Below are 27681 nucleotides of genomic sequence, written 5' to 3'. Positions count from 1 at the left end.
ATGGTCTCTCTTGAAACTGTATTTATGAAATGTACATTTTTAATTTAAATACTCAGTATACACTGCACATAATCTGCATGTTGCATTTATTAAATACATTAAAATCTGCAATGTAACAAAATGTTTCCTGCATACGAAATTCAAAACACCATTTTAAATGAACAAAAGATGGCTCACTTCATTTTTTTTTTTTAACAACTAGTGCGTAGCACACTAGCTCAGCTCCACCACCACCAGCTGTTCTTTTTTATTTGACATTGTTCACAGACTATTACATATTACAATAAGAGTGCTGGATAAAAACATGAGGTACGGAAGTGGTTCAAAGATTACAGGTCATGCAGATCATGCTAGACAGCAAAGAAAGTTGTGAATGAGAAAACACTAAATAAAAATACATAAAGAATGTGCATTATAAAATAAAAAAAAAAAAACAACAAAACAACTCAATTACACAGCTTTGCTTCTTTGGTTACAAAGTAGGTTGAACAATTTCACAGCTTTTTATTCCCACCCAAAAAAAAAAAAAAAAAGGAAAAAAAAAAGAAAAAAAGGAATTACACGAAATGTCAAAAAGCAGAGGAATCATGGCAATTTCTCCCTATTAGAAAGTAGAAACAGAAATGAGCAAAGTTTTCTTCATCAAAATAGCCCATCAATTATTTATTATATCACAATAACTGGTGACTACCTGTACAGATGCACTATGGTCTTCATACTTACACTCTATACAAAATTTACATTCAAGCTGGATCTTTACTACCGTAAATAAATACCAAAGGTAAATTGCCATTAGTGTTAGAAATATGCCAGGATTCTTTTGTTCAATTATTGCCTAAACATTTTATCTATTAAACGCAATCCCATCTATCATTTTATTGATACATACATTTATTAAAAAAAATTAAAAAGTTCTGTGACATTGTTCATGTACATTATGAAAATAGCAGCCCTGTAATAAATAAAACAAATAAATGAACTACTAATGTAGGCAAATGTTACTTATATTGAAAGAACAGTGGCTCTGAAGATGAATTGTTACTTCTTACCAGACAGCAAGGCTCAAAGTAATCCATGGGACATGGAAACCTTGGAGAGCCACCAAAGCTCTTAAAGACCTCACTCCTGCACGCCAAGCAAATGCATTCTCTGCATTAGTAACTCCTTCTACGACTTCCCTTGTGCAATGATGACGTAACAGACACCAACTGCACTTCAGGACACACCAGTGAGGGACAGCTTTTATAGAATGATTGTCTAATACTGAAAAGGCCAAACACACAACAGAAGCATGGCTACTCGCTTTCATATAAAGTGGAAAGAACATCAGTGGCACACAAGGACAGACTGCTCTCAGACTTGTGTTTCAATGGAGGCGAGAAAGCTTTACGCTGAGGAGACATTCGGCTGCTGTGGAGGTTGCGTTGGCTGCGGAGGCTGTGCTATCACTGTTTGCGCTTGTGAAGTGCTACTAGGATTGGCCTGTTGGGTTGAAAGTTGGGATAACTGATCATTGTTTGAGAGAGATTTTAACAGTGCATTTTCTCGTTCAAGTAAAGAGTTTCTTTCAACTAATTCCTTTATTTGTTCCTTCAGGACTTCCACCTCTTCTCTTACAGCATACATCAAATGGCTTTTCACTAGATCCTGTGAAGAGTAAGTTAAGAGTTACACCAGGTGAAAGAATAGTTTCATTCCACTCCAACCCCAGGATTTACTATTTTATTAGTGTCACTGAAGTAAGCATAAGCTTAGAAAGCTAAAGCCCTGTCACTAAGAAGACATGAATAAATTAGCCTTCAAGATCAAATAACCCAGCCCTTTTATTCACTGTAAAGTGGCCCTTACATCAAAAGCTTTGTTTTTGGCATTCAGCATTAAGTTCTAGTCGCCTTGGTTACACTGAAGACAGGGACTAGAATTATGTTCCAGCTACTCAGAGTGAAAACATCAACTGTGAAGCTTTGACCTGGAGGAGGGAGTCTGTGTTACAGACTGAAGCACTGGGGTGTACAAGAAGGAGGAAGTAAGAAAACCTTTAAATCAGCAGAAGCAAAAAAATGGAACAGATGTAACCAAAGCTGAACAAAATGTCAAAGATGGGATAGCTTAAGTGACCATTAAGACAAACTATTAATGAACTTCACTGAAGAGACTTAAACACACTCTTAAGTTCAATCAGCTTGTTCACAGAAACTCGTAGGAAAATTAATTCAGGGACATTTTGGGGCCAACAGTAAAGGCAATCATGGTTTATGGGTATCCCATAGTTGAACCAAACATCTTTTTTTCAAATGATGGTTTCAGTTTCAGTCTGACCCAACTGAAAGGATGTTACAAACTCACAAAAAACACAATACAGCTGGAAACTTATGCTCGGCGACAAATCATTAATCCTATTAGAAATAACTTATTTTTTTACTTACCATTGCCTGTTCTATTTTGTTGTCAATGGCAACAACACTTGCACCAGATGCACTGTAAATATAAGCAGAAAACTTTGTAAGTGTTACTGTATCATTCAGTTAAAACTATGCACCCACTGGCACCCGCAGGACTCCTTAGAACATGCTGTCACTGGAAGGCTAAAGCTTCAGATTCAAGAATTCAGTACACATTGAGGTGGGGACTGGGTAGGTGTCCCCCACTGTATTGCCCAGTACAGTTACAGCACTTAAGAGACACTGCTCCTTCAGTTTATTATTCCTCAAACTATGCTTATGACACCCATAACCAGAAAAATGCATTAGAATAAACAGTAAAGTAGCTGCTTTGATTTCCTGCCTAATTATTCAGCTTTCTTCACTGGAGAAAACAGGGATTTCATGGGATATTCATGGGGTCCTTACCTCTAGTTTTATTTCTGCTAAATTGCTCTTATAAAGATTGTGGGGGAAAAAAAAACAAAACAAACCTGTCATAATGTTTGTTCTCTACTTTTACTTGAAGACTACCTTCCATTTAAAAAGTTCCTGGCTCAGCCCTGTACTTCTGAGCAAGTGGCAGCAATCAATAGAAGAGTAAGACATGACTAAAGCCCTGAACTCCATGAGCAGATGGACTCGTTTTCAATGAATTCTCCCCAGATCACTTCCCACTTCTAAGAAAAGTACTGCAGTTTGCTGGTTACAGTTAGGGTCAGTCTTGATTTGAAGACATATTAACACTGGCCAGTCCAACAAAACATCTCAGTCATAAGAGTGCATATGTTGAACTACATCTTTAAATCCCAGGTTACTGAAATCCAGGCCTTGATGTATTTGGTCTGTTTTCAAGTCCCAGTACAGGAAAATAAGCTAGTTGTTCACATGTAGCTCTCAAGGTGGAATTTTGGGTGGGCCAGGGTGTCCCTGTGCTCTGGTAGATGCTGATCTCCAGGAGATGAGGAGGGGAGCTGTAGGTCTCCCCAGGAGGTCAGACAGGTCAGCCAACACTGCAGCAGAGGAATTCCCCCATGGCAGCCACAGAATGCTCCATCCATACACAGGTCCCATATGCTCCAAGTCTGCCCACCCACACTAGGTCTCAGTGGTCTGATTTTACTCCACAGCACTGTGTCTGACACAAGATGGCACTTCCTGGGCTATTTACCAGCCCCGTCAGTGATAACTACTGATAATGCTCCCCCACTGATGGAAGTTGCTATCAGCAGTGTGCAGCTACGTTTAAAAAAGTGAACGTCCAGGAAAAATGCAAGGCTTCCAGTCATGCTTGGAAACTTGCCTCTCTGAAAATATGCAACATTCACCAAAACCAAGTGTTAAGAAAAAAAGCTACTTAAAGTTTTCTAAAATGAGTAATGGCGATATGTTCAGCAGTATTAGTTATATACGAGAAAGAAAGCTCGACTATTAGAAGAATAAGAGACTATTTAGACAAAGCCACCCTAACAAGACTCACAAGAATTGACAGTACCTAGCATCAAGCATTTGTAAGTGAGGGAATCAGCTTTTCAAACTGAGTAAGCAACAGCATCTGTTTCCAAACTGAACAAAGCTTGCAGTCTAAATCAGAAGTGCTAAGCAGAAAACTGTTCCAGTATCTTGTTGTCTTCTAAGCCTTTATCAAGACATATTTGTAGTAAAGCTCCTCACATTAAAAACTATTTGTAACTCATTAAAAAGTTCAGTATTCCTTTCCACCTTGACTTAACATGTTTCAGATCTGAAAGTATCAAAAATGTCTGTGTTCAAGAGTCATCAAAATCCCCAAGACTGCTCCATGTCCCAGCCTTTCATGAACACCACCCTAAGTCAGGTGAGGCAGCTCTGAAGAGATAAAGGGGAGGAAAATTAAAGCTAACAGCAAATTTTGCAGTGGGATCTACTGCATTTTTACAGTGTAATGATACACCTTTTGTCGATACCCTTCTAATTAAATTTGAGACTGAGTTCTACTATTCCTATTTTGTAGTTAGATTATTTAAAAACCAAAGCTCACCTACACAAAAGTTAGGGCATTCCATCAGTTCCATACAAACACCTCTCAAGTGGAAGATAGGCAGTCTTCTCCTTGATCACCTGAAACACTCGTACCTGCATTGCATGCTGCAGAAGTACCTTTCCCATGCTGTACCCTGTGCTCCAAATTCTTGTCTGCCTTTTAACGGAGCACAGGGTTCACTATGTGGGTATAAGAACTGCCCCTCCCCATAAGTGTGATCTGAATGCAGTCAGAGAAGCTGTCGTCCTCCCACCCATATTTTGCACTTTATGTGACACTAATGGACAGTGCTGAAAGCCATAAGTAGTTTATACACTAATTTGTTTCATTATTTTTGTTGTCCTTACCCCCAGAGCAGCTTGCACTCTTACTGGCACACGGAGTTGGGATTCCAGACCTGCTTCCTGCACAGACCTCCCTCCTGCACAGACCTCCATGCCCCGGCTCTGCATCTCCAGCAGGCAGAGACCAGGACCATGCAGACTACCACCTGCCCAGGAAAAGATCTTCCCTAACAGAGTGGCCTCTAGTCCACCACCAGGATAAAACCACACCTAACCATTTCATTTCACTTTCTAAAAGCATATGAGAATTAGGTATTATGCTAGAATAATTCCCAAATGATTCTGTCATTTCTTTGTTCATTTTATAGTGTTCTGCCCAGCAAACAGCTCCTGTGAAACATTCAGAAGCAGAGTACTCCAGTGCTAGCTGTTCTTATGGTACAAGACCACAAATGCTGCCAAGTCTTAAGATTTTTTTCAAATCCTTAGCTGTTTATATCAAATCCAGTTTGCGTAAAAATACTTTCTCCCACGGCTGTAGAATGAAATTTATAGATTCAATCCAGTCCTTACAAAAAAGCCAGGAGAAGAAAAGAAGCTATCTGTGAACTGAGTCTTTTTGGATGTCATAACTTGAAAGTTTGATACATTCTGTGGGTGATCCATCCACTGTGTATCCAACGCCTCAACTTGAAAGTTCTTGAGTTAGAAGTGGAAAGACACTGTTTAAGTCTTACAAAAAAGACCAATTACTATGTTGTGCTTTTAGACAAAGTTGATTGCTCCACAAACTACACAAGTCTGACAATTATTGTCAAAGCTGTAATACGTGAACAAAAATCCACATTAAGATAGGCAGTTTCAAGGGATGCATTATGCATATAATATTTTTTTTTTTGTAACTGCAAACTTCCGACATACCCCCCCTCAAACTGAGCTTTTGTAGTCAACCAGCTACCATGTGTACACACAGTAATTGATGAGAACAATTCAGTCTGACTTGGAAATCCAAGTTAAGGTTAAAAAAAATGAAGGCTCTGACCAAAAAGAAGTTATATTGCTGTACGAAGATCACTCTGAAGCCTGTTAAGTACAAGGCAAGATTTACAGTCAGTCAAATTGACTGAGTATCATGCACAGTTTGCCATTTCCAGAGATGGATGGCAAACCCTATGTTTTCCTACTTACCAGTCACGCAAAACAATTTAGTCTGAGAAATCCTCATTTTGATTGTTTAAGAAACCCTAGTGGCTTAAAAATATTTTTTTTCACATTTTACTTTGAAAGACAAAGGAAAAAAATAGATTTTAACTACTAATAACTCGGCTTATCCATAGCTCACAATCAGGTATGCAGCACTTGGAACAAGTGGTTTTTATCAAATACAGAATGCACCTCAGACTTCTTTATGGTGTATTTTAGATATATTTTTCCTATGCCCTACAACTCAAAAAACAGATCTGCAATTTTTTTGTTTCAAATGTCTATTCAAACAAACTGAGAGAAGTGTCCTGCACAATCATGTACATACAGATTAAGAAAATGGGAAGAGAACTTCTAAATCTAAGTGCATGTTATGCAATATATAGTAATCACACTTTCCATAATGAATCACATTTCTTCAAAGCTTTGGTATAATTCTGACTTCACTGCTGTAAAAATCTTTCCTGTGGAGACATGGCACTCAAGGAGTATGGCAAGATATTACTGGAAAGATGTTTCAGTACCATCAATAAGCTGTAACATCATCAAAAACCAAGTGTTTGGTAGCTACTGCTTTAAATTCAAATTTACCAAAAAAGTCTGTATTTCGGGCAAACCCATCTAAAGTTCTATGGCACTATTACCGCCCAAAGGCAACCCAGGCACAGAAGAGCAGTCACCCAAACCCATGTGAATATGCCAAGAAGCCACTATTCCCCTTCATAATCTTCTCAGTAATGTGCCATATGAGAAGACAGACCCATGAAACTTGTGCTCTTAGCAACACTTATATGAACCCTACGCAGAAAACATCTGTGGGCTTCCTGAAAACGTATCAGTAACAACCAGTATTTCACTAATATTTACTGGCTTGATTATTACCAGCCCTGAAAAAAAAAAACAAAACCAAAAACAAAACCCCAAACAAGTGAAAAATAAACAAGTCTCCATTTTACTGGAATGATTTAGCAATCTTCTACTGTCTACTGCAATAGTGTGTGATTAGCTTTGCTGCCTTCAAATGGTCCCAAGAAATAGCTGATCATAGGAGAATAATTGACATTTGTTAGAAAAAAGAAGTGAAGTTTCAGACGAAGATTTTCTATTATGTTTACACTAAAGTCTAACTCAAGCCCCTGAGGTTCACAACCTACTTCTGAAGGAGCTGCAAAATGTAATTAAGAGTCTACTGCCAGCAGACTTAAGATCCTTATGTTTCACAGCATGTTAACCCCCACATTTTGTGATGGGGAAACAAAGGGATTTTGAGGAAATTAAATGAGCTTATAGTATTTACAGCAGAGATTTCTCTTTCAAAAACTGAGGATCACAAAAAAAAACCCCCGAACAATTTTATAGTTATCGAAGTACTCAAGTCTGACAGCAGATCCCCACCTGCATCAGATGCCCCACTGCCTATGCAGCTTGGAGCTAGCAGGGTGCTGTCAGTCTCCTGCCCTGCTGCTGCCAGGACATGCACTGCTGGCAGAGCTGCACATCTGAGGTTCACCATACCTCGACCCTGAGAGGAGCTCCCCAGAATGGGCTTTACTGGCTGTGCCCTTGGAGGGCACCTTTATAAACCTCCATTAGGTTTCACTGGAAGATTACTGTTAAAAGCTTTTCAACTTCAGTCATCTAGTAAAGCAAAACCACCTAACATCATTATAAGAAAATCTAATCACTAGGGTATAAATACAAAACCTGCTAAACTACATCAAAGACTTCAGAATTTGGATGGAAAAAAATTTTAAAGTTTCTATCAGTCCTCATGAATTTGACTATGTTTTTACAAATACTTGTTTTTACCACAAACTGTTCTAACAGCAAAGAGGCAAGACTATTTTAAAGGAAGCCATTTATACTCTTCAACCTGAATTTAATGTTTTTCTATATCCCATGTCTCCAGTACTTGTTTCAGATATTGTATATAAACGACGTATGTGTGAAGCCTTAATCACTAATCATCTGATTTTAGGGTTTGTTTGTCATCAGCTTACTCAAGAAATATTTTAAGTTAAGACCTGAAAATAGAGAAACAGATGAAGGCAAGACCTTAAAGTGAGCTTTTTCGTCTACATACCAAACTTGTGCTCAAAGACCTGAAATTAAATAGTGAAATCCTTGGAACCTAAATACCAACTCTGTCCCATAGATACAGGAAAGTGGCATCATCCAGAGCTTAAAGCAAAAATGCAAATTTGTCCAAGTTTCTGCTACAAAAGGAAGACGTGCTTTCGAAACTAATGCTAGCACTTCAGCAATTAAAGAAAAAAAGCAGGATGCAATAGCATTTTCCAACCATCTGTGTTGGTATACAAATTGTATACAATTGTGTTGTATACAAATTGTTGCCAAGCAAACTTTAAAGGATTCAGTTAAGTTTTGCAAGTTGAAAAGGCTCTCAAGTCAAACACAGCCAGTATCAATACTTCAGTTGCTAAACAAAATTTATATTCTATAGTGGTTGTTAAGCAGAAGTATTGTGATAAGCCAGAGCATCACAAGGCATAAAGTCACATAATCACTAGGACTTCAACTTAATGCTGACAAAAAAACCCTTCAAAATCATAAAAATGCAGGAAACAATTTGCAGCTGATGAATTAGTAATGCATCTCTGAGAAGTCATATCTGTGACAGATATGACTTTGTTACACTTCACTGCAGTTTCTCGCCATGAGTTCAATGCTAACTCAGTAGTTTTACTTTGCCATCATATCTTGTCACAGTTCATGTTTGCTCCCCATCTAGCTTTACTTAAGCAGAATGAAAGCAAGCCAGAAAGCTTCCTTTCCTGGCTTTGAGACCAAAAGAACTTTTAGCTTTGCCAAAATTGTGTTTAAATATAATATTTACACAACTTGTTTTCTGATACAGGACTCAATAACCACAATGCCAAAAAAGTTTCCTTTTTTTTGGAAAAGGAAGCTGCAAATATTTTAGTGATGGTCAGCTAGCAGCGCATTAAACTCTTTCAGCTTACACATTATGTATGATACATGCATAATGGAAGGAGGAAGGAAAAAATGTCATGTCATGTATTTTAGACTTATTTAGTATTAAAGTTCAGTACAAAGACTTCGCTTCCATGACTGCTTTTAGATCTTCAGGCTGCAGAAGCCCAGTGTGAAGTTCTAAACACAAGCAGCAGTTCTGTGCAAACAAAAACGACAAGAAACTTGCATAGAGCGAAGCTGTTCATGCATACCTCAGCATGTATGCATTCCATAGTTAAGTATTCATACCTATCCCAGAAGGTCTTTGACTCGCGTAACTTGTTGAAATGGAACGCTTGGTAGAATGCAGTTGACGGATTCCTATGAGATCCAAGAATCAAACAAACATATTGAAAATGGGTACGTAATAAAAATACTCTTATTCAACCTGCATTACAAAGCAAATTAGCTATCCAGACAGGTTAAATTTACAGACTTCACAGAATGCCTGAAGCACAGTTTAAAGACCTTACTGCTTCTATGGCTTTCCATTAAGGACGTCCTGATTCAAAAAGATAAAGTAATCCTCAAGCCCTATGGATTTTCATGCTATTTCAAGCTTCTACTGTAAAAAGACAACTGTAAAGCCATTACCAAATATGTCATACTGGCAATCTTGTATAGGTAAGCTGTTTACGACTCTAATGATAAATTCAAAAGATACCTTTCACACTTTTTGTAATTCACAAAAAAAAAAAAATCTGCAAACAATACTCAGTATTTCTATTCTACTTTACACCCTACTTTATACACACACGTTCTCCAAGGGAACCTAGAAGTCAGAGCTAAATATGCCACATACAAGCTATGACAGATTAAGTTGCAACTAAAAACCAAATCAAGTTAAAATTGAAAAGCGGAATCTAAAATATTCCTAATTCTGTAAGCGGTTGTCCATTATCCTCACATGTCCCCCTTTTTATATGCAACAGGGCAACTGTTGCTTGGAAGCACTTTGCCAGTCAGAACACGCTAGCTACTACCCTGGGTCTCACAAGCCTTCAGCACAGGCTCCAGTAACCTTGCTGCAAACTGGACAGCACAGCATAAATCCTGCCACCAGGGCCAAACCCCTGAGACGGCCTGACCTTCCTCATCCAGCATGCACTTGCCCCACGACTGGCAACATACCAAGAGTGCAATTTGAAGAACTTAATTCTCAAAAGTCTCACCTGAACACTTACCATTTACAAGATACTGGATTAAAGTCAAAATTCTCTACTGCTAGTGGCTGTATGAGAGCTTAAAAACTTTTCTGAATACCATAGTTCATCCTTACATTGGTATAGTTATACCAGTCCTAGAGAAGGACACAATAACTTAGCTGAAACATCTTCAAAAAAGCTAGTATTAGTTCAAGTTCCTTTTAAACAGTTTTAAAATTTTTCCTTTTAAATAGTTTAAAAATGCCAATGTTAGAAGCACAGGTGCCCATCCCTTTTCTAAGTTTATGGCAAGTATACTTCTTAAAATTGTCTTCAAGACATTAACACTTTCATTTATGTACTACTGTATAGCTGAAATCACAGAACAAAAAATAATAAAATAAAAAAAAAAAAATCACAAAATACACAAGCCGTAACAAAACACTGCCTGAAGTAATCCGATTCCCATGGCACGCATATACCAGAAACCTTGCAAGAGTACCAGTATTTGTGCATTTGCAGTGATCAGGAATGAGTCGTTTGAAGTGCTTGTTACTCCCCCTTCCACCTTCACCACTCTATCCTTCAAAAAGACCAAAAAAAAACATTGCAAGTCTGGAATTTAGCTTAATACCTGCTACAGAAATTGTTTGACCAAACTCATTAATATACTCCTATGTTGGTACTATTTATGCTTTTAGAAGCATTGCACACTTGAGTGACAACTAAATACAACTAATTATAGGAAGAGCAACACAATAGCTAAAGGACATCTGAGTGATGTAGGGTCTAACATATGGAAAGCAACTGGCATCTGCAGATCAAGAGAATGTTCCTTTGTGGAAGGGAAGGACAAGGCCCAAGCTCTTCTAATTCAGTTGTGAGGAGTATGTAAAATTCTCCTTCTCAGAAGGTGACTGTAAATAGAAAGTTATTCAAGTTCCAAGATAAATTTACTTGCAACATATAAAACCTTGTTGCTATTGTTAGGTATAAGAAGTTGTGGTTTATAACCACATGGCATGTATTTCATACTATCTATTTTTACACTGATACCCTATATGCTATATATTCTTGTGCTATTCTTAAGCAAGTATCTGGAAAGGTATGAAAGTTTTGCTCGTTTTGTACCCCAAGTTGTTGAAACAGCTTTTGCATTACTTCAGACAATTAAGAGAACATTTTTTACTAGATAGCTATATTTTAACAAGATGTTAACTGGGGGAAGAGAAAGGATGCTACCTAAACTGAAAAGCAGATCCACAGAGGTAACATGAACGATGCCTTATGTGCAGGTCTGAACTACTATGACTGAGTTTCAAACTGTTGAGATATCTATTTTTAACCACAAGCAGTAAAAGGTTTGAGAACTACTAAAAACTTCTTTCACTTTGCAGAACAATTGAGAAAACAGCTTACAGTAGTAGTATAACATGGCCTGCTGGGGCTGCATCATGACTGAAACAGCAGAAGTCCTTCTGACAATGCCCAAACTGAATGTAGGGACAGCCCAGACCAACAAAGCAGATTCCTCCATTGCCCTCCCAGCAGATGGCCAGGTCCCAGAGGTCAAGTCTCAGTCCCAGTTGATGGCAGACTGCCACAGGGGAGCAAAAAGTCAGCCAGAAAGGGGATGCCAAGCCACGAAGTGAAAGCCCACCTCCTGTTCCACAGGATGTATACCAGGTGCTTCCCCTCCTCCATCTCTGATAAGAGAGGAGAACAGGTATTTCCAAAGGACAGAGAGGCTTAATTCCAGTACCAGGGATTATGACAGGCAACTATCTTAGCACATTTAAACTGTATCTTGATTGGTAAAAACTGCCTCCATATCTCTTAAGAAGTCCTGCAACTCATACCGTATTTATTCCCTTTCAAAGCTCACAAATGTCAATATTCACAACACAGTCTGATGTTATGGTTTCTGACAACAGTTTTCCTGCAATGGAAACCTGATCTAAGGTCAGTTCTCAGAACACTTTCATAAGTTTTCCCTTTTAAAGGGAAATCTAAAACACATCCAAAGTCTCACCTCATATTCAAGTGTCCTCCCATTGCCATTAATCTGCATATGCCAAATACAAATTCTAGAGAGCTCTGCTTCACTAGAAACCACGCCCATGAAAGCTGGCAAATTTTCAAGTACACAGATAAATGCCTTTTAGTTTAAATAATGATACTCACTTTGGAAGTGATGAGTATCAGCTTGGCACGCAAAAGTTGCTGCACAGTTGCATTTTTTCCATCTACTACCATTGAAGGAGGAATAGTAACATCATTGTTCATGATATAGCTGAAGCTGTGTTTCAGCCTTCAAACTACTGATCAACCTCAGCAATTAAGGGCAACAAGAAGAGGAAACTGTGAAGAATACCACACTTTTTACCCCAAGGTGGAAAAGTAAAAAATTCACACTAGACCACCTCAGACAGCTCTCTCTCTCTAAATATCACTATTATTTTCATTGACTTTGAGAAAAGGAATGATGCAGAAGACTGAAAAGGCCTAAGTGCCTGTTTTTGAAGAACATGAAAGTATCTGATCAGACAACCTGTAATCGCTACTTGATGCCTCAGAGGAAAAACAAAGCAAAGCAGAACCACCTACTTGCTTTTACCTAGACAGCAGCAAGCTAACATGGATAGCCTTTCAGAAGCTTATCTCGGACAAGAATTCCTTCTGAGAAAAATTAATGGGCCTCATATAGAAAAAAACCACAAAAGATGTGATAAAGATCGTCATAAAATTACTAGCACTATTAATGCCATCTTGCATGACATTTTTATAAGAACATGGCTTATACAAAGCAGGTCCACTATGGATAACTACTCTGTACACATGGCTCTCCAATGGTTCAGTGGAAGAGTGGAAGGATGCCCCAAACAAAGCTCCCCAGGGGTCTCCTCCGAATGTCTTATGGGACACTTGAATCCATGACTTGGACAGTAGAGTACAGACTATCTTTCTACCTGCAGACGACCTGCAAGCACTCTGGACAGCAGGAATAGAATTCAGGAAGATCTTGCCCAATTGGAGCAATGGTCTGAAATAAAAAGGATGCAATTCAATAAGGATAAGCATTAAGTATTACACTCTGGTAGCAATAATCAGCTGCACAAGTACAAAACATGGAAAGAAGAGCTGACTGCAATTCCATAGAGGAGAATACAAACAGAAGTTAAAAATACAAACCTTGCAAAGGTGTCAAACTTGCAATACTCTTCTTACACAAGAGGTATGCATACTAACTGAAGTCTTGTTTTATTTGGCCTGAGTCCTTAACTTAGATTGTATGGTAATTTCTGGATACCAGCTCTCCAGAAGGATATGGGCCTACCCAGGTAAGACCACTATAAGGCATGTTCTATTCCATTATTTTTTTCCAATAATCACAATCACCAAGTAGGAGAATTTAGCATTTAAAATAGATGAAAGACAGACTTTACACAGTTTAAAGTATCTGTGAAGGGAAGAAAACTTGTTTTCATTCCTGTTATGTTTAAGTACAGCACAAACAGTGTAAGGTTTAATTGCAGCAAAGAAAGTTTAAACTACACACTAGAGTTGTTTTTCACACAAACAGCAAGGAATAGAAAAGACCTGTTAAAGAAGTGGTGGAATTTCCATATTACCATTCTAGAAGATAACAAACTGTCATTGCTCCAAAAGATTTCAGGCCCTAGCAAGAACTTTAAAGCAGAAATCTGCCTTTGAATAGGATCAACTCTTACAGGAACTAAATCTAACTATGAAATAGAAAAGAAAGAAGTACTGGGACTGGGAATTGAACAGCAAGCACCCAGCTTCCTATCCTTCCCACAGAATGCTATAGGAGCCTGACAGTGTATCTGTAAATAAAACTGTGTTCTTCAGCTGCATTTATCAAAGAAAAGATGCTAGTATGTCACTTTGTACATCTACATTATTTCTACAGTGCCAGAAGTGAACTAAAGTTTGAGAAACGTGACTTAAAACTAGCCTGAACATGAAGTCAGCAAACAAAAGTATGCTACATCAGAATTTTTATTTAAGTCAACAGACCTGACAGTAAGAACAGTCTGAGCTTACTTAAGACAACTATCAGCATATGTAGATGTATTTCACTGGAGTGATCAATAAGGAATGAAGACATTAAAAATAAAAATATATAGAGCATCAACTGCCTATTTTGATGTGCACTAAAGGACAAGAAATGAATCCCTCCTTAGCTTATAAAGTTTAGAAAAAAATTGGATGTGTTAGTACTCAGAAGCATTTCAAACCCAAGGCATCTTTTAGTTGTGTCTTACCACACACCAATAAAGGGCTGTGCTTAACTAGGTTACTAGCTATGACCTGCAGTGGAAACTGATTACAGGTGGTCTCCAAATTGAAACACTTGGCACAGTTTATTTAAGATCAGAACAAGGGGTTTTGCAATCACTTTATCATAGCTTATCAAGAAACTCCCAGTAAAGTTTATGGCATTTCAAGAATACATTTACACTAGTAACAACATTCCTTCTCCATCCCTCCTAAAAGCATTTTGCTTTTTTATTTATATCACCTTCTATTTAAAGCAACTGCAACTTCAAATCAGCTTTATTTCATAAGACTCCACCTACAGAGTAGGTTACTCTCAAAACAGAGTAACTGGAGTACAAAGCATTGCAGGAGAAACTTGACAATGACTAAACGTGGGGAAGTCAATGTGGAATTAAAAGAAAAAAAAAGAAGTCTCAAGATTAAAGCTCTTAAGCTTTGGGTTTAACTACATATTCTGTTCTTATAGTTCCTTAAAGCCATTATACTTGAAATAAATGCAATGGAAAAAAAAAAACCCAGCAAGAATTAGGTGCTGTTACATTCAGTTTTAGGTGCATTCTAGCTGCAGAGGACAGGAAAAGCCGACTCATTAAGCAGGCTCCATGACAGTTTTGAAACGGCAGCTCTCAATCACCATGCTGGACTTTAAAGGAGTTCACAGGCTACTTCTATATGAAAATATCGTAACACTGGAGAGAGAGCATATTGCATGTATCTGACCGTCACTTGAAAAATCAAGAGATACAGAAATTTAAATGCTGAAAATCACCAAACTAGGACACACTTTGTAATTGTAATTTTCTAATTAATTTTGCAGTTTTGTAATTCAGGAAGAAGGAGATGAAAGAACACCCAAACGTACTACAAAATCATTAGCAAGTCAGTATGAGCAGCACCAACATTCAGTTTCAGTCTGCTTTCAAACAAACTACATACTCACAACACAGAAACAATAAAAATCACCTTAAGGTAACTTTACTGAGAGAACTAAAGCAGCATACACTGCCTGGAACAAGGCACGGAAGTCTGACATCAGCTGCATCTCAAACTCCTGACATTCAGATTTCAAGTACCAGAAAAGAGCGAGCTAGACTTCGCTACAAGTTGCATCACCTTTCCATAGCAAAGATCAGAGCAGTAGCCCATACTTTCTTAGCCTTGTCCTCAAAAGAGGATTTTGGAAAATAATGTTATGCAGTAACTAGACATCTCTAAGGAGAAGTGAATAAGAGATGACTGTCTCAAGTGCACAGCAGAGGCATTTCATTCATCACTTGCTTGCCCCGTCAAGATGTTGGCACCACATTTTCCCTGTTCTCGGGCTTCGCTCTCTAAAAAAAGACACCACTATCATTTTTTTTAGTCCCTATGAATACTAGGGAAAAAGAATAAAACCACTTCTACAAAAACTGGTAATAAGAATGCAGCATGGACAGAGCACGTTATATCAACATTAATAATGGTCAGACCAGAGGGATGCAGTGACTAACCTGAGTATTTAGGGAAGGACAGTTGGAAGCATCTCAAATGCTTCAGCCCACCCTGAACCAAGAGCAGTCATTGGTATCACCTGAGGAAAATCACCAGCCAACAACTTCTTCTCTTGTCCCAGCACTGAATAGTTGTAGAAGACACTTTTATACTTGACTGCATTTTAGAACATACTCAAAGCCTTTACAGTCTTATACCAAGTTAGAGCAGAGGCACTATGCCATGTTATACCATTATGACAGACCTGAAGTGATACTGATTTGAGAGAAAAGGTTATGTGACTTCATTTTTTCATTGTCTGATAAAATAGCAGCAAGCTTTCTCCACCCCCCCCACCCCCACCCCCCCAAGGATTTCAGTATTGACTGTGAAAATCTGGTCTAAAAACCCAAGAAGCATTTTGACAGAGTATTAAATTCAAGCTAATTTAACAGGTAATAATTTGGTATCAACAAATCTTCTGCAAGCAGAGTTCCTTGCTGAAAAATCAGCAGTTTCTTACGCTATATATTCCAGAGAACAGATATTACAAAACGCTCTTCAGCACACATGTTGCATAAAGATTTGCTTTACAGACGCTAACTAGCCTACATATTTCAGGCGGAGCTGCACCTTGTTATTTGTTAAAGTCTACAAAGTTTTGCTACCAGTAATTCAAAGCCTTCTCTGATTAACATCACTTTGAAGTTTCTGCATTTGAAGTCTCTGGGAGACACTAAATCAGTAGAGTGCAGGAACATGAAAAATGAGACACTTCCCTTGGTTTTACTACCTTTTCTGAAAGCCTAAGTCCAAGTTTCTATAAAGAAATTAAGTTTATGTATACTAGCAAAAATTAATGAGGCCAGTAAGGATATCATGCTTCCTGTTCACAAAGCCTTGGATGGATAAAACAGTGGTACCTTGCCTAAGATGTAAATAACGTCAGTAATAATTTCATTAATTAATTAAAATAAAATTAGCTGTGTTAGGTAATAATCACTCAGTATTTCTGAAGATGCTTTGCTGAAGAGTTCAAATAGTGAATTCTGATATAAGTATTTGATACTAATTATGGATAGAAGAATGCAGGTGCTTATCTTCTGAATCTCTCCTTACTTCTGAGTTCAACAGCTGTAACTCAAAACTCTAATGTCAAATCCTCTTGGGTCCAGAAAACTGGCCCCCAAACCTCAGTAGTCCTGTACAGTAGACAATCCTGTAATCATAACAACTTTAAGGTCATTCAGGACTCGCTGATGATCTTTCTCATCCTCTACATACCATCCTCCCACTTTCCAAAGCCAGACTTTGTGAATCCTTAGTTCACTCTTGACTAGTACTTCTGTTCCAACCAGGCAACCAATGCTCTTGCTCTCTTCCACCCCGCTGACAGCATCATCACACACACACTTATTAAAATAATACATGCTAATAAAGCAAGGCTGTTTTGTGAAGGCTGTCATGACTGTCAGTCAGGCTGAATTTTAATTACATAATATTACAGACTGTGTAAGGACTGATCTGAGTGATTCTGTTCTCAAATCAAAACACGTAAGAAGCATAAAATTTCACATACTAATGACTTCTCACTGGTTGAAGTTAAACTTCAGTTCTTGTAGGCAGGGGATACAAGACAATGTAGTTCATGTGATGTTTCAAGGAAAAAAAACAAAACACAGGAGACCACATCTTCAAAGAGAAACAACTATAGATTAGAAGTTGATAAACTTAATGGCTATGGAGAAAGTCTTTTGCTTGACCCAGTCAGAGAGTCTTGCCAGTATTAAGAAGATTTCAAGAAAAGCCACAGAAAGGCAAATCAGTATCATCCATGTTCTGATGAACTGAGACAAGTTTAAAAAAAATAAAAACAAAACACCAGGCCTCTTGAAAACAACTTACATGGTCTCAATAAACATCTTGAACTTCACCTCACAACCTATGGCAGTCCTTCAGCATGCATTGTAATTTACTACTTAATACTACTATGCTGTATTATTCTTTTGCAAATTTGCATTACATGTACAAAAATCTGGAAGGGATGTCAAAATTGTTAAAAGTATTGACTTTTATACAACTTGACTGGTAAAGAAAAAGACATTTATTCGTACCTATGAACATGCTATCGTACAGGATTAGGCTTCTACTGCCTGTTCTGCCCACAACGCTAGACTTCTCCAAACCTGCTGATGAAAGGGAAAGCTGCTCATGATTATTCATGAAAGTGGCCTTGCACAGTAGAACAGCTGGCTTGAGTATTCATCTTCAAAGAAAACAGCCCAAAAATCAGATCCCCCCCCCCCAAGTTGCCACACAGAAGTTTCAGATGTTTCAGTCTGTAACTACAACTGGTTCCTGGTTGTTGAAAGCAAAGTATTTTGATATTTGTAGAGCAAAAAAGCAAGTGGAAAAAACAGATTCAAACAGACTGAGCCAAACCACACCTGTCCTTACTTATGTAATATTGGTCAAGAAAGCATCTATTAGCTAACATTTTAGATTACATACTTAGGTTTTAGAAAAGACATCCGAACCTAGACCATGTATGGCATGGTTTATTATACTGCATAAGTGTATTCATCTGCCTTTCCACAACATTTACAAGTTCATTACGACTCTCCAAGTTTCAGGCCAGCCTGCACTCAGCTGACCTTCTAACTATAGCACCGTCAGTATCAGAGCTTACTGCTTGGCTTAAAGAAAGTGTATTTTTAAAAAGGCATTTGTAGGGATGGTCAAGGAATTTATGGTCTTTGCCCCCACTGAACAGTGTTCTACATAGGACACAATTCCAGGAGTTGTCATCTACACCCCTACAAAAATAGCTAAAATAACTTGACAGAGAAGCAAGTTTTTTTTAACCCTCATTTTTGATCACCTCATCCTCCAATAAACCAGACAAGTTAGTCCTGCTCTAGACAGACACAAAATCTTCAGATACTGGGTTTGGTCAGTTACCTCCTTTCTTTCTATGCTACACTTCTGCATTGCCATGTCACATATTATACCACATTCAATCCCTCCCAGAAATCAAAGTATCGGGACTGTGTCCTTGCTGCAAAGCAAGGCAAAGTTAAATGGCATCCTGGGCTGCCTTAGGCAAAGCATGGCCAGCAGTCTGAGGAGGTGATCCTTCCCCTCCACTGAGCACTCGTGAGGCATCACCTGGAAGATGCTGGGCTCCCCAGTACAAGAAACACATTGGAGAGAGTCCAACAAAGGGCCATAAGGATGATGAAGGGTCAAGAAAGCATCTGTTCTATGAAAAAAAGCCTGAGAAGTCTAGGGCTGTTCAGCCTGGAGAAGAGAAGGCCCACGGCGAACTCACTGATGTATGTAAGTACTTGAAGGGAGGGCATAAAGAAAATGGAGCCAGGCTCTTTCCAGAAGTGCCCAGTGACAGGACTAGAGGCCACGGGTACAAACTAACACACAGGAGGTTTCCTCTCAACATCAGGAAACACTGCCACTGTGAGGGTAACTGAGCACTGGCATACAATGCTATTCAGAAGCCATCTGGACATGGTCCTGAGCAAGATAACCCTGCATGAACAGTGGGGCTGGACCACATGACCTCCAGAGGTCCCTTGCAACCTCAACCAGTCTGCAACTCTGACTGGTGTCTGCTATTGACATAGACGCCGATTTCAGTTTGTAATCTTTAATGAGTGCTAGACAAACATCATAGCTGCCGTTGACAGACAGCTGATACTTCTCTATGGTACTAATTAATACTTCTACCTTCTCTCTGCACCGTTAAAAGCATTCAAGCAAGCTGTCACAATACAAATGCATTACTTTTAGCTTCTATCAAAGAATATATACAAAAAACTTGGAATAATATTATCATGCAAAATAAAACATGACAAGCATCCAGCAGTCCATATGGCTAAATAACTTACCTGCTCAGCATGAGTAAAAATAGATTATTCTACAGCACAAAAAATTCACCAGCTCTCAATACACATCTGTATTTATGTAGCATGAAGTTTAAAGCTGGAGTCGTTTTCAAGAGAAGGAATGAAGATACAACCTTACACTGCACTTCAAGTGACCTTTTATGTCTGGAGAACCTTCTCAGAAGACAGCAGCTTTAGCAGTTGCTATAAATACTTCTATCTTTAAACTTTGTCAAAAATAGGAATAAAAGCAGACACCTGTGGCTGACAATCTAGATTTATCTACCAGAACTAAACCAGCTGTACCTTACCAGGAGTCGTCTCACAGAAGTTTCTTATGGAATCTTTGCTGACACACAGAAAACACAAACAAGGTTTGCACTTTCCACGAGCAACAGAAGCTGCTAGTCACCAGCTTTACAACTGACAAAACTGATACATGGCCTCAACATGCAACAGGACAATATGAAATACCTATTTCAATAGGGAACAATTACTTTTCACTGTGTCACCTGAAGTTATAAAATATTATCAGTAACTCCTGTAAAAAAAGCACAGCCTGAGACAAATTTCAGCTCTTCAGTAGTTTGACAGTCCTGCCTGCTCAAAAGAACTAAATACTCTAAGATTCAGCTTTTAACAAGTACAAAAACCTTCCATGAAACATATGCTGTTATTTCTACCATACAAGACAGCATTCAGAAATGAGCTGACTATGAAACACTTGCACTCTTCTATAGGGAAGCAGAAAAAAAAATTAACCCACAGCAGCTGAGCAGAACTTAGAAGTTCAAGGTACAGAGAACCATTTATGTCAGAGTTGGTACACTACTGTCTTTAAAACAAATTGCACCGTTTCACTTTTTGAATTAATTTCAATATTTTCCCCCTTTCCTCCTTATAGTAACTATCTCATCTGAAACGCAGCTCATTAATTTTAAGCATGTATTGATTCCTCCTTTACAAAGGCACTTGAAAGCTTAAACCGGGAAACAGTACTGGGAAACCACGTATTTCTTTTTAGGTGTCTCAGAACACTCAAGAACTGACTGTATGGCAAGATAGTTTTTCCATAATCTAGAATCTGGTGTGGTGGTTTTGGTACATCAGGAGTTACCTTATGTAATTTTTGTTACAGAAAGGACAGCCATAAAAGAACGTAACGAACTGCAGTTTTGTTTGCATTAACCTCATTTAGCTGTCGCCAACTGTAATGTTCACCTCAGCAATTCTATCTCAACTATTTTTCAAATGCTGCAGTCTTGCTGTCAAACTGAAGGCACTCATGACTGTAGCATGTCTATCCTCTTTTCATTTCCACCTGCTTCTACAAACTCTTGCAAACACAATCCTTCAGGAGAACTAAAAACATTCAAGTTTGCAGCTGCAGTAGAACTCAAACTTCTAGTAAGTTTATAAGCAAAGTGAAGCAAGGGACAGTATTCAGTAATAACTTAACTGAAGTATTGCTTACTAGTTCGTTATTTGCAGGATGCTTTCTTTTTTCTTTACAAGTACAATAAAACATGCATCTAAGGCAACATGTAAGAAAACCCTTATCGAAGTTGTATTAATGCCCATGCTCAGTTACGAACATGGTCTGAAAAGCTCAGTTTTATCAACAGTTAGTACACTATGCAAATACATGATTTAGCTGAGCGGAGAGATATATGCTGTGAAGAAGTCTGCACAATCAGGTTTTCAGCAGTTTAAGCTGCTGCAGTTGACAGTTCACAATTGCAGCCATTCATTAGCGTTCCTGGAATACAGCCTGCACAGTTCAAGCTGGTCAGCTATCTCTGGAAAATGATCTATACTCTGTTCCTTTTCCAACATGCCTAGTAATATTTTGCCCCAAAAGTCTGCCAAACGTGTAGGAGGTTTGAACAAGCTTTCTCAGTAACATTCTTTTAACAGAGGCAACATATTTATTTTTCCCCAAGAGCCAAAATAAAGTTATTAAGCCAGCTGGAATATTATGCTTGTCAACTACAAGTTTGTGTATCCATGGGCATAAATGTGGGTAGAGAAACTGACATACACTGCTCCTAAAATCCTCTCAGGTACTTTAACTGCCCTCCAGCCAAACCAACCAGTACTGCTGCTGAAGCCCAGCAAATAAAGAGTCAGGGCAATTCTGAGATCCAGTTCTTCATGCGTTTTTATAGTATTTGTCAGACTCCAAATTTAAAGTGGACTGCGATATCCACATCTGCTTCAATAAGAGTACTATTTCCTCTATCCTTGAATACTGTTGCAGTTTATTCTACCTGTAGCCACATTTAGAGAGGAAAACTGTTATCCTGCAGATCTTTTATAACTTCTATAGCAATGGAAGGAACCACAGTTTTGTCTAGACCAGTGTAAAAGTGGATTCGATTAGCAAAATGGGAAATTAAAGATCTTCAAGCAAGGTCTTGAAAAAAAAACAAAAACAAAAAAAAAAACAAAAACAAACCAACCAGTTGTACATCTACAGATACATAGAACTATGGCTTTATCAACTTACACCTCCACCTCTAGCTCAAGAGTTTTATTTAAAACAGCAGACCCTAAGACAGGAAAGACGGGAACTGACCAGCTTTTTCTATATCAGACCTCTCTGCCTCACACTTACTCATTTTCTCACATTCTGTTTTCAAAGAATTCCCATCCTAAATTATTTTACCTTCAGAACAGCTCCTCTCCATATTACAAACAGTGAATGACTTACTAGATAAAGCTATTTCGAGCTATACAGTATTCCTTGATGAATCACTGTTTCAGAGGATGACTATAGAAGAATGATCTATAGAAGTTTGTCAAGCTTCAAGTAAGTACAAACATTTAAATATAATTGAAAGCGTCAGAAAAAATGCAGATACCTGCCTACACATTGACCCCCCCTCTTCCTGGGTATGTTACACATTAATATTGAGATAAAAGAGAAAAAAGCATTTCCCACAAATTTCCAGCTCTCACGATCACAAAGTAAATTCTCTCAACAAAACCAAGCATTAACTTCCTGAACCTGCAGGCAGCCTGGAACTGTGACTCATAATGCGTGAACTCCCTTTGCGTTCTATTAGTTTTATCAGAGTATCAACTTCGAGTCTTTTAATGACACTTGAAGGTCTTCATTAACTAGTTCACCATGGATTTCAGTAGATAAAGTAGCTGGGCATAGGCCCACAGGAGTAATGGTGCAATTTAAATGGTTGGAAAGAGGAAAAAAGCAGGAGCAAGAATGTAACAGCAGACAAGCAGGAGACGGTTTTATAGTAAAGCCTTCCCAGCAAGTAGAGCAAATAAAAACAAAGTGGCAAAACAGCCTTAAAAAGCTGCTAGGTTTTTATTTTCTCCTTTCTCTGTCTGAAACCAGTGAAAGTCAGGCTACTGTTTGAGGGGAGTAAAGAATAAACTTAGATCTACTAGCTCTGCATGGATCTACTTAGTATGAAGCCTAGGGCTGTTTAAACCCAGGAGAGACTTTCAAATACCATATAAGCCCTTGTTTCATGTACCACTTCAGCAAACAACAAGGTTTTATCACCCAATGCAGAAGCAAACAACTGAGAAATACACATTTCTTTCCAGATAACCACAGTTTAGTTTCTCTACTGATTATTATAATGTGGCATGCCAAAAAAGCACTCTACTTCCAGAGTCCGTTCTTATTTCTTACTTGCAGTTCTCAGAGTCAAGTTTCTGAAAAGGTTTCTTTAGAAATGAATGTGCGAAGCAATGTTGCAAGGTGGCTCAAGTTCGAAGACAAAACTACATAAGTAACTTTAAAAATCACTTGTTTGGGCTAAAAGTACCAAGAACTGTCTCACTGGTGTGCAACACAGTGAGCAGCCTACAGGTTTGAATAAGTAGGGCAAGTTTTTCCTTGTTATTATATCAAGTGATTAATTCGTCTCAGATAATAATTTGTTACTAGAATTTATATAAAAATGAAGTATTAGAAGACATACAAAAGGAATGTAAAATACATTGGTCTCTTTCTGACTCCTTAATCATCAGAACGATTAAACACAAGACAAATCTTAGAATATCTTTAAGGTCCCTTCCAACCCAAACCATTTTGTAATTCTATGAAACCATCTTCTGATAATACACTGAACTGTGAAAAAACTTTATTAGCTTGAAATCTAACCTTATTCGAACAAGGAAGAGCCTGTCAGCTGTGTCAGCAATCCTCTTAAGGAAGGCACAACTGCTAAAATATTGTAACTGTTTAGCTTTTAAGTCCTTTACTGCTTTAACCAGACCTAGCACAACTCTCCACAACACGGCTTTTGCATTAGTCAGCATTAGCCAAAAGCTCTGGTGTGCACAAGGCCCGCATTACTGCAGATTTAACTCTCCAAATGCTAACCTGTCTTGAACGTACCTTCTCCATCTACTCACCCTGACCTCACACATGCAGCTGCTTTACTAAAAGGCATTCCAACCATCACTGACTCTGTAATCTCAAAGCCTTGTATTCTCTCAAGGCAAGGGAAGACTTTCAGGATAATTCATCAGACTTTCCCATAACTGTGTTACACCTACTTTTAAAAATACAAATACATATAAGCCACATGTATTTCATTCCTCCAAACTACTGTAGTCCTAACAGTAAATATTAACGACATTAATTCACTGCTCCAACACTGCTTTCCCTGAAAGTCTTCTCTGAAAGAAGTCAATTAAGAGGAGTTTTGGCCATCATACTACCCTTCAGAGCAGTCTGAGAAGTCTATAGGAATAAAACTCACATCCGTGCTTCCTCTTTCAGGCCCTTTGATGAGCCTGCTCATACTACACACTCTGTTGCAACTAATTGTTCCAAATTACTTTCCTACAAAGAAAACTCATTGTAAGATTGTATTTTCCAAGGTGCAGGTATCTTTGCCCAAGTAAGTTCTGGACATTCTTTTTCAGTGTAAAAGAACCATTATCAGAAGAGCTTTCACTGTGTAAGGGGCACACAAATTCACATCCAGATGCAACTACTTTACTAACTGGTACTATGAAGTGCAAACTCAACAGCAGGATAAAAAAAAAAAAAAAAAAAAAAATCAATAACCTGTTATAAGCTGTTGAAGTTACGCATCTGTTATAGATCTGTTAAAAGTTTTCCAAAATTCCTCACCCAATGGCCCCAAGATAGCACTAAGCCTCTATTCTTAACACCACCACAATACAGTGGTGTCAATAAACTCATTTTAACCTGGCTGTCATTTGAGTGTTTTACAATGTGTTCAGGGGAAAGGAGCAGAATCCCTTGCATACTGAGCAACTGGGTGCAGAAGGAGTTTTCAGTCTTTGATTTGGAAGAGGAGCATTACACATGCATTAAGCAGCTTCCAGGGTACTTTCTGCTTTGTGATAAAAGTAGTCACATTCACAGCCTAAGAACAAATACAATCCACCACTTGCTTAAACACTTTGCTATGTCCTCCTAAGGAAAAAAAAAAAAAAGTAGTCAAGGTAAATTTCATTACAACTTCCTGAAAATATGAACTCACAAAAAAAAACACCTGAAAGGAACCTGAAAGTCAATTTTTTATCCCCCTTCAGAAAAGCTATTTTTATGGCATTATAAAATAATTCATACCTGTCTTCATCACCATCAACAGGAATAGATATGCCAAACACAGAGCTGGCAAGACTGTTCATAGGAGTACTTGCAGGTAACTGAAGTGGATTTGCTAGAGTGTCTGGAATGGGAGGCTTCACAAGAGGTTTATTTTCAGCTATAAGAGAAAGTGGTGGCTGAGGTAGGGGTTCCGATTTTCTTCTAGACTCGTCAATCTGGCCTACTAAGGACTGAGCTTGGGTCTGAAACTGTCCAAGGTTTGACTGCGGCAGATTTGCAGGTACATTAGGAGTGCCTTGCATTAACGAGTGTCCGACGTGCTGCGGCTGGACAACACCGGTACTTCTGCTGACAGAAGTGTGGCTCGTCAGCTGGGACTGGACTAGCGTAACAGGGACATTTGGCATAGTAACAGAAATGGTGGTAGATGCAGTAGGCACACTTGTAACAGACACAACCGCAGGCACGTTCTGAACTCCGGAGACCACAGCATGGGGAGCACCAGGCATTCCGGACACTTGGCTGCTTCCACCCATTTGATGCTGAGTCACAGATTTCTGTTGCACAACCCCTGCATGTCCAATGCCTTGCTGCACCACACCTCCTGGTTGTGGAACGGCAGGCTGACTAGCTTGCGTCTGGCCACTCTGCATTAATCCTGATCCCTGTCCAACTGCTTCACCGGGTTGCGCTGACACCCCCATCACTGGTGCTCCCACAGGTGAGGGGTTTTGGCTGGTCACCTGCCCCACAGGAAGGCTGGAAGCCACAGTATTTGGAACAGAGCCCGTAGTAGCCTGTTGAATAGCTCCTTGAGACTGCATAATTGTCATGTGCTGCATGTATTCAGTCTGACCAGAAGGCTGTGTCGGCAGTAGATGAACTGGTGGAATCTGGGACTGAGAGTAAGCAAATTGTTGCGGTTGAGTCACTGGTATGCTTGCCTGCTGCACCTGCTGCTGTGCCACAGGAATGCTTGGCTGGCCTATTGTCACATTTGGAGGTGCCATGCCTTTCCCATTGGGTCCAGCCTGTGCAACACCCTGTGTATTTACCTGTGGCTGTGACTGCTGTGGCACCATCATTTGCTGATTTGCTACTGATGCCCCAGAAAACATAGGCTGAGCAGTACTTTGAGGTACGGCCCCACCTATGGGTTGTTGCGGCTGCTGTTGTTGCCCAATGACAAAATTAGGTTGCTGTAGAGAGGACTGGCTCATTTTCTCTGTCTGGATGAGCTGTGACACAGCAGTCAAGGAACTGTCAGCTACAGAATCAGGGCCATAGGCCGACGCTGGCACAGCTGAGACCACGACAGAACCTCCTGTGGCACCAAGGCCACTGTCCCTCTCTTGAGTGGCCTGCTCGAAGGTGCTGCTGTGCCTAATGCAATCTCCAGTCCTGCCCAGAACACCACCACCATCCGAGTCCCGGTCATAATACTCCATACACGTCCATCGTCCTCGCCTGTAGGGCTCCCCTGTACCATGGTCCAGCTTGATCACCCTGAAGCGTGAGCTGCATGCAGCAGCCACTGTCTGAGACATTGTCCCAGGAACGGCTGATGCAGAAGGCCCTGTGGAGGGCAAGGCAGTTTGGGCACTGCTGGCTCCTGCCATGGCAGCGCCAGGAACGGCAGCTGACAGGGGCACAGCAGAGCTCTTGGGCACAGCCCCTCCATTGGGAGCCACAGGCACAGCCGCAGCTACCCCACCAGCAGCCACAGCCAGCTGCCCATCCAAAAGGAGATTGGGAGAGACAGTGCCAGGAGTTTCGGCCTCGCCCACGTTGTTGAGAGTCTCTTCGGAGGAGCTCCGCTCACACACATCCTCAGGGCCGTAATCCGTGGCTCGGGAAACATCAAAGATTTCAGAAGACACGTCCTCAGTGCGGGACTCATCCGGGTCGTCCAGGCTCTCAGTGTCCTCGGTGATGCTGCTGGCCACCTGAGCCGTGGTCACGCTGGTGATCTGGAAGCAGCTCTTCTTTTTGGCTGGCATCTTGGACATGCTTCCTCCGCGGGGAGGGGCTCCACCGGCCGGGGCAAGGCGAGTGCGTTACTGGGGCGGGCTGTCACGGCGTGCCGACCGGGCCCCCGGCACTACCGCACATCCTCCGGCTGCTTCCTGCGACAGGCGGGCGGGCCGCGGCACTCCCGCTAGCGGGCGGCGGGCCGCGTGGGGGGCGGCGGGGCTCCTCCTCTTCCTCCCCGTCCGCAGCCCTCCTCCCGCGGCCGGGACGCGGGCCTCCTCCTTCTCCTTCTCCTCCTCCCCGCCACAGCCCTCGCTCTGAGCGTGGCAGGACCCGCCGAGCGCCCCGCCGGCTTCCTGCCGGCCGCAGCGCGGCGCGGGCCCCGGCCGCGGAGA

At 39.9% G+C, this 27681-nt stretch overlaps 1 protein-coding gene across 6 annotated transcripts; it reads right to left on the bottom strand.

The window, feature by feature from the left end:
* Positions 1 to 21: 21 nt before the first annotated feature.
* Positions 22 to 27681, bottom strand: TSC22D2 (TSC22 domain family member 2). 6 transcript variants are annotated; one of them, XM_062603272.1, is made up of 5 exons: positions 25334 to 27681; positions 13042 to 13115; positions 9177 to 9248; positions 2427 to 2478; positions 1509 to 1647 (listed from the first exon to the last, which is right to left on the bottom strand). In XM_062603272.1, the coding sequence occupies exons 1-4, from the start codon at positions 27322 to 27324 to the stop codon at positions 2438 to 2440; spliced, it is 2178 nt and encodes a 725-aa protein (XP_062459256.1). In that variant the 5' UTR covers positions 27325 to 27681; the 3' UTR covers positions 1509 to 1647; positions 2427 to 2437. The 6 variants fall into 6 exon arrangements, 5 of the variants coding, with proteins under 5 accessions (XP_062459254.1, XP_062459255.1, XP_062459256.1 ...); XR_009961721.1 differs by having other exon boundaries at positions 1596 to 1647; positions 9140 to 9248; XM_062603270.1 differs by lacking the exon at positions 13042 to 13115 and having other exon boundaries at positions 22 to 1647; positions 25334 to 27674.

Source organism: Pezoporus occidentalis, unplaced genomic scaffold (genome assembly GCF_034315485.1).
Source record: "Pezoporus occidentalis ecotype Australia unplaced genomic scaffold, CSIRO_AGI_Poc_V1 ctg8, whole genome shotgun sequence".
Taxonomy (NCBI): Eukaryota; Metazoa; Chordata; class Aves; order Psittaciformes; family Psittacidae; genus Pezoporus; species Pezoporus occidentalis.
Note: the sequence above shows the minus strand (reverse complement) of the source record. Positions and strands in the feature narration are given on the sequence as shown.

Excerpts from the sequence above, each read along its gene's own strand:
- TSC22D2 (XM_062603270.1), bottom strand. The coding sequence starts at position 27,324 with ATGTCCAAGATGCCAGCCAAAAAGAAGAGCTGCTTCCAGATCACCAGC. Across the intron at positions 9,249-25,333 it reads GTTGATGGTGATGAAGACAG|GAATCCGTCAACTGCATTCT; the intron begins GTATGAATTATT and ends TGGATCTCATAG. Across the intron at positions 2,479-9,176 it reads TCAAAGACCTTCTGGGATAG|TGCATCTGGTGCAAGTGTTG; the intron begins GTATGAATACTT and ends TTATATTTACAG.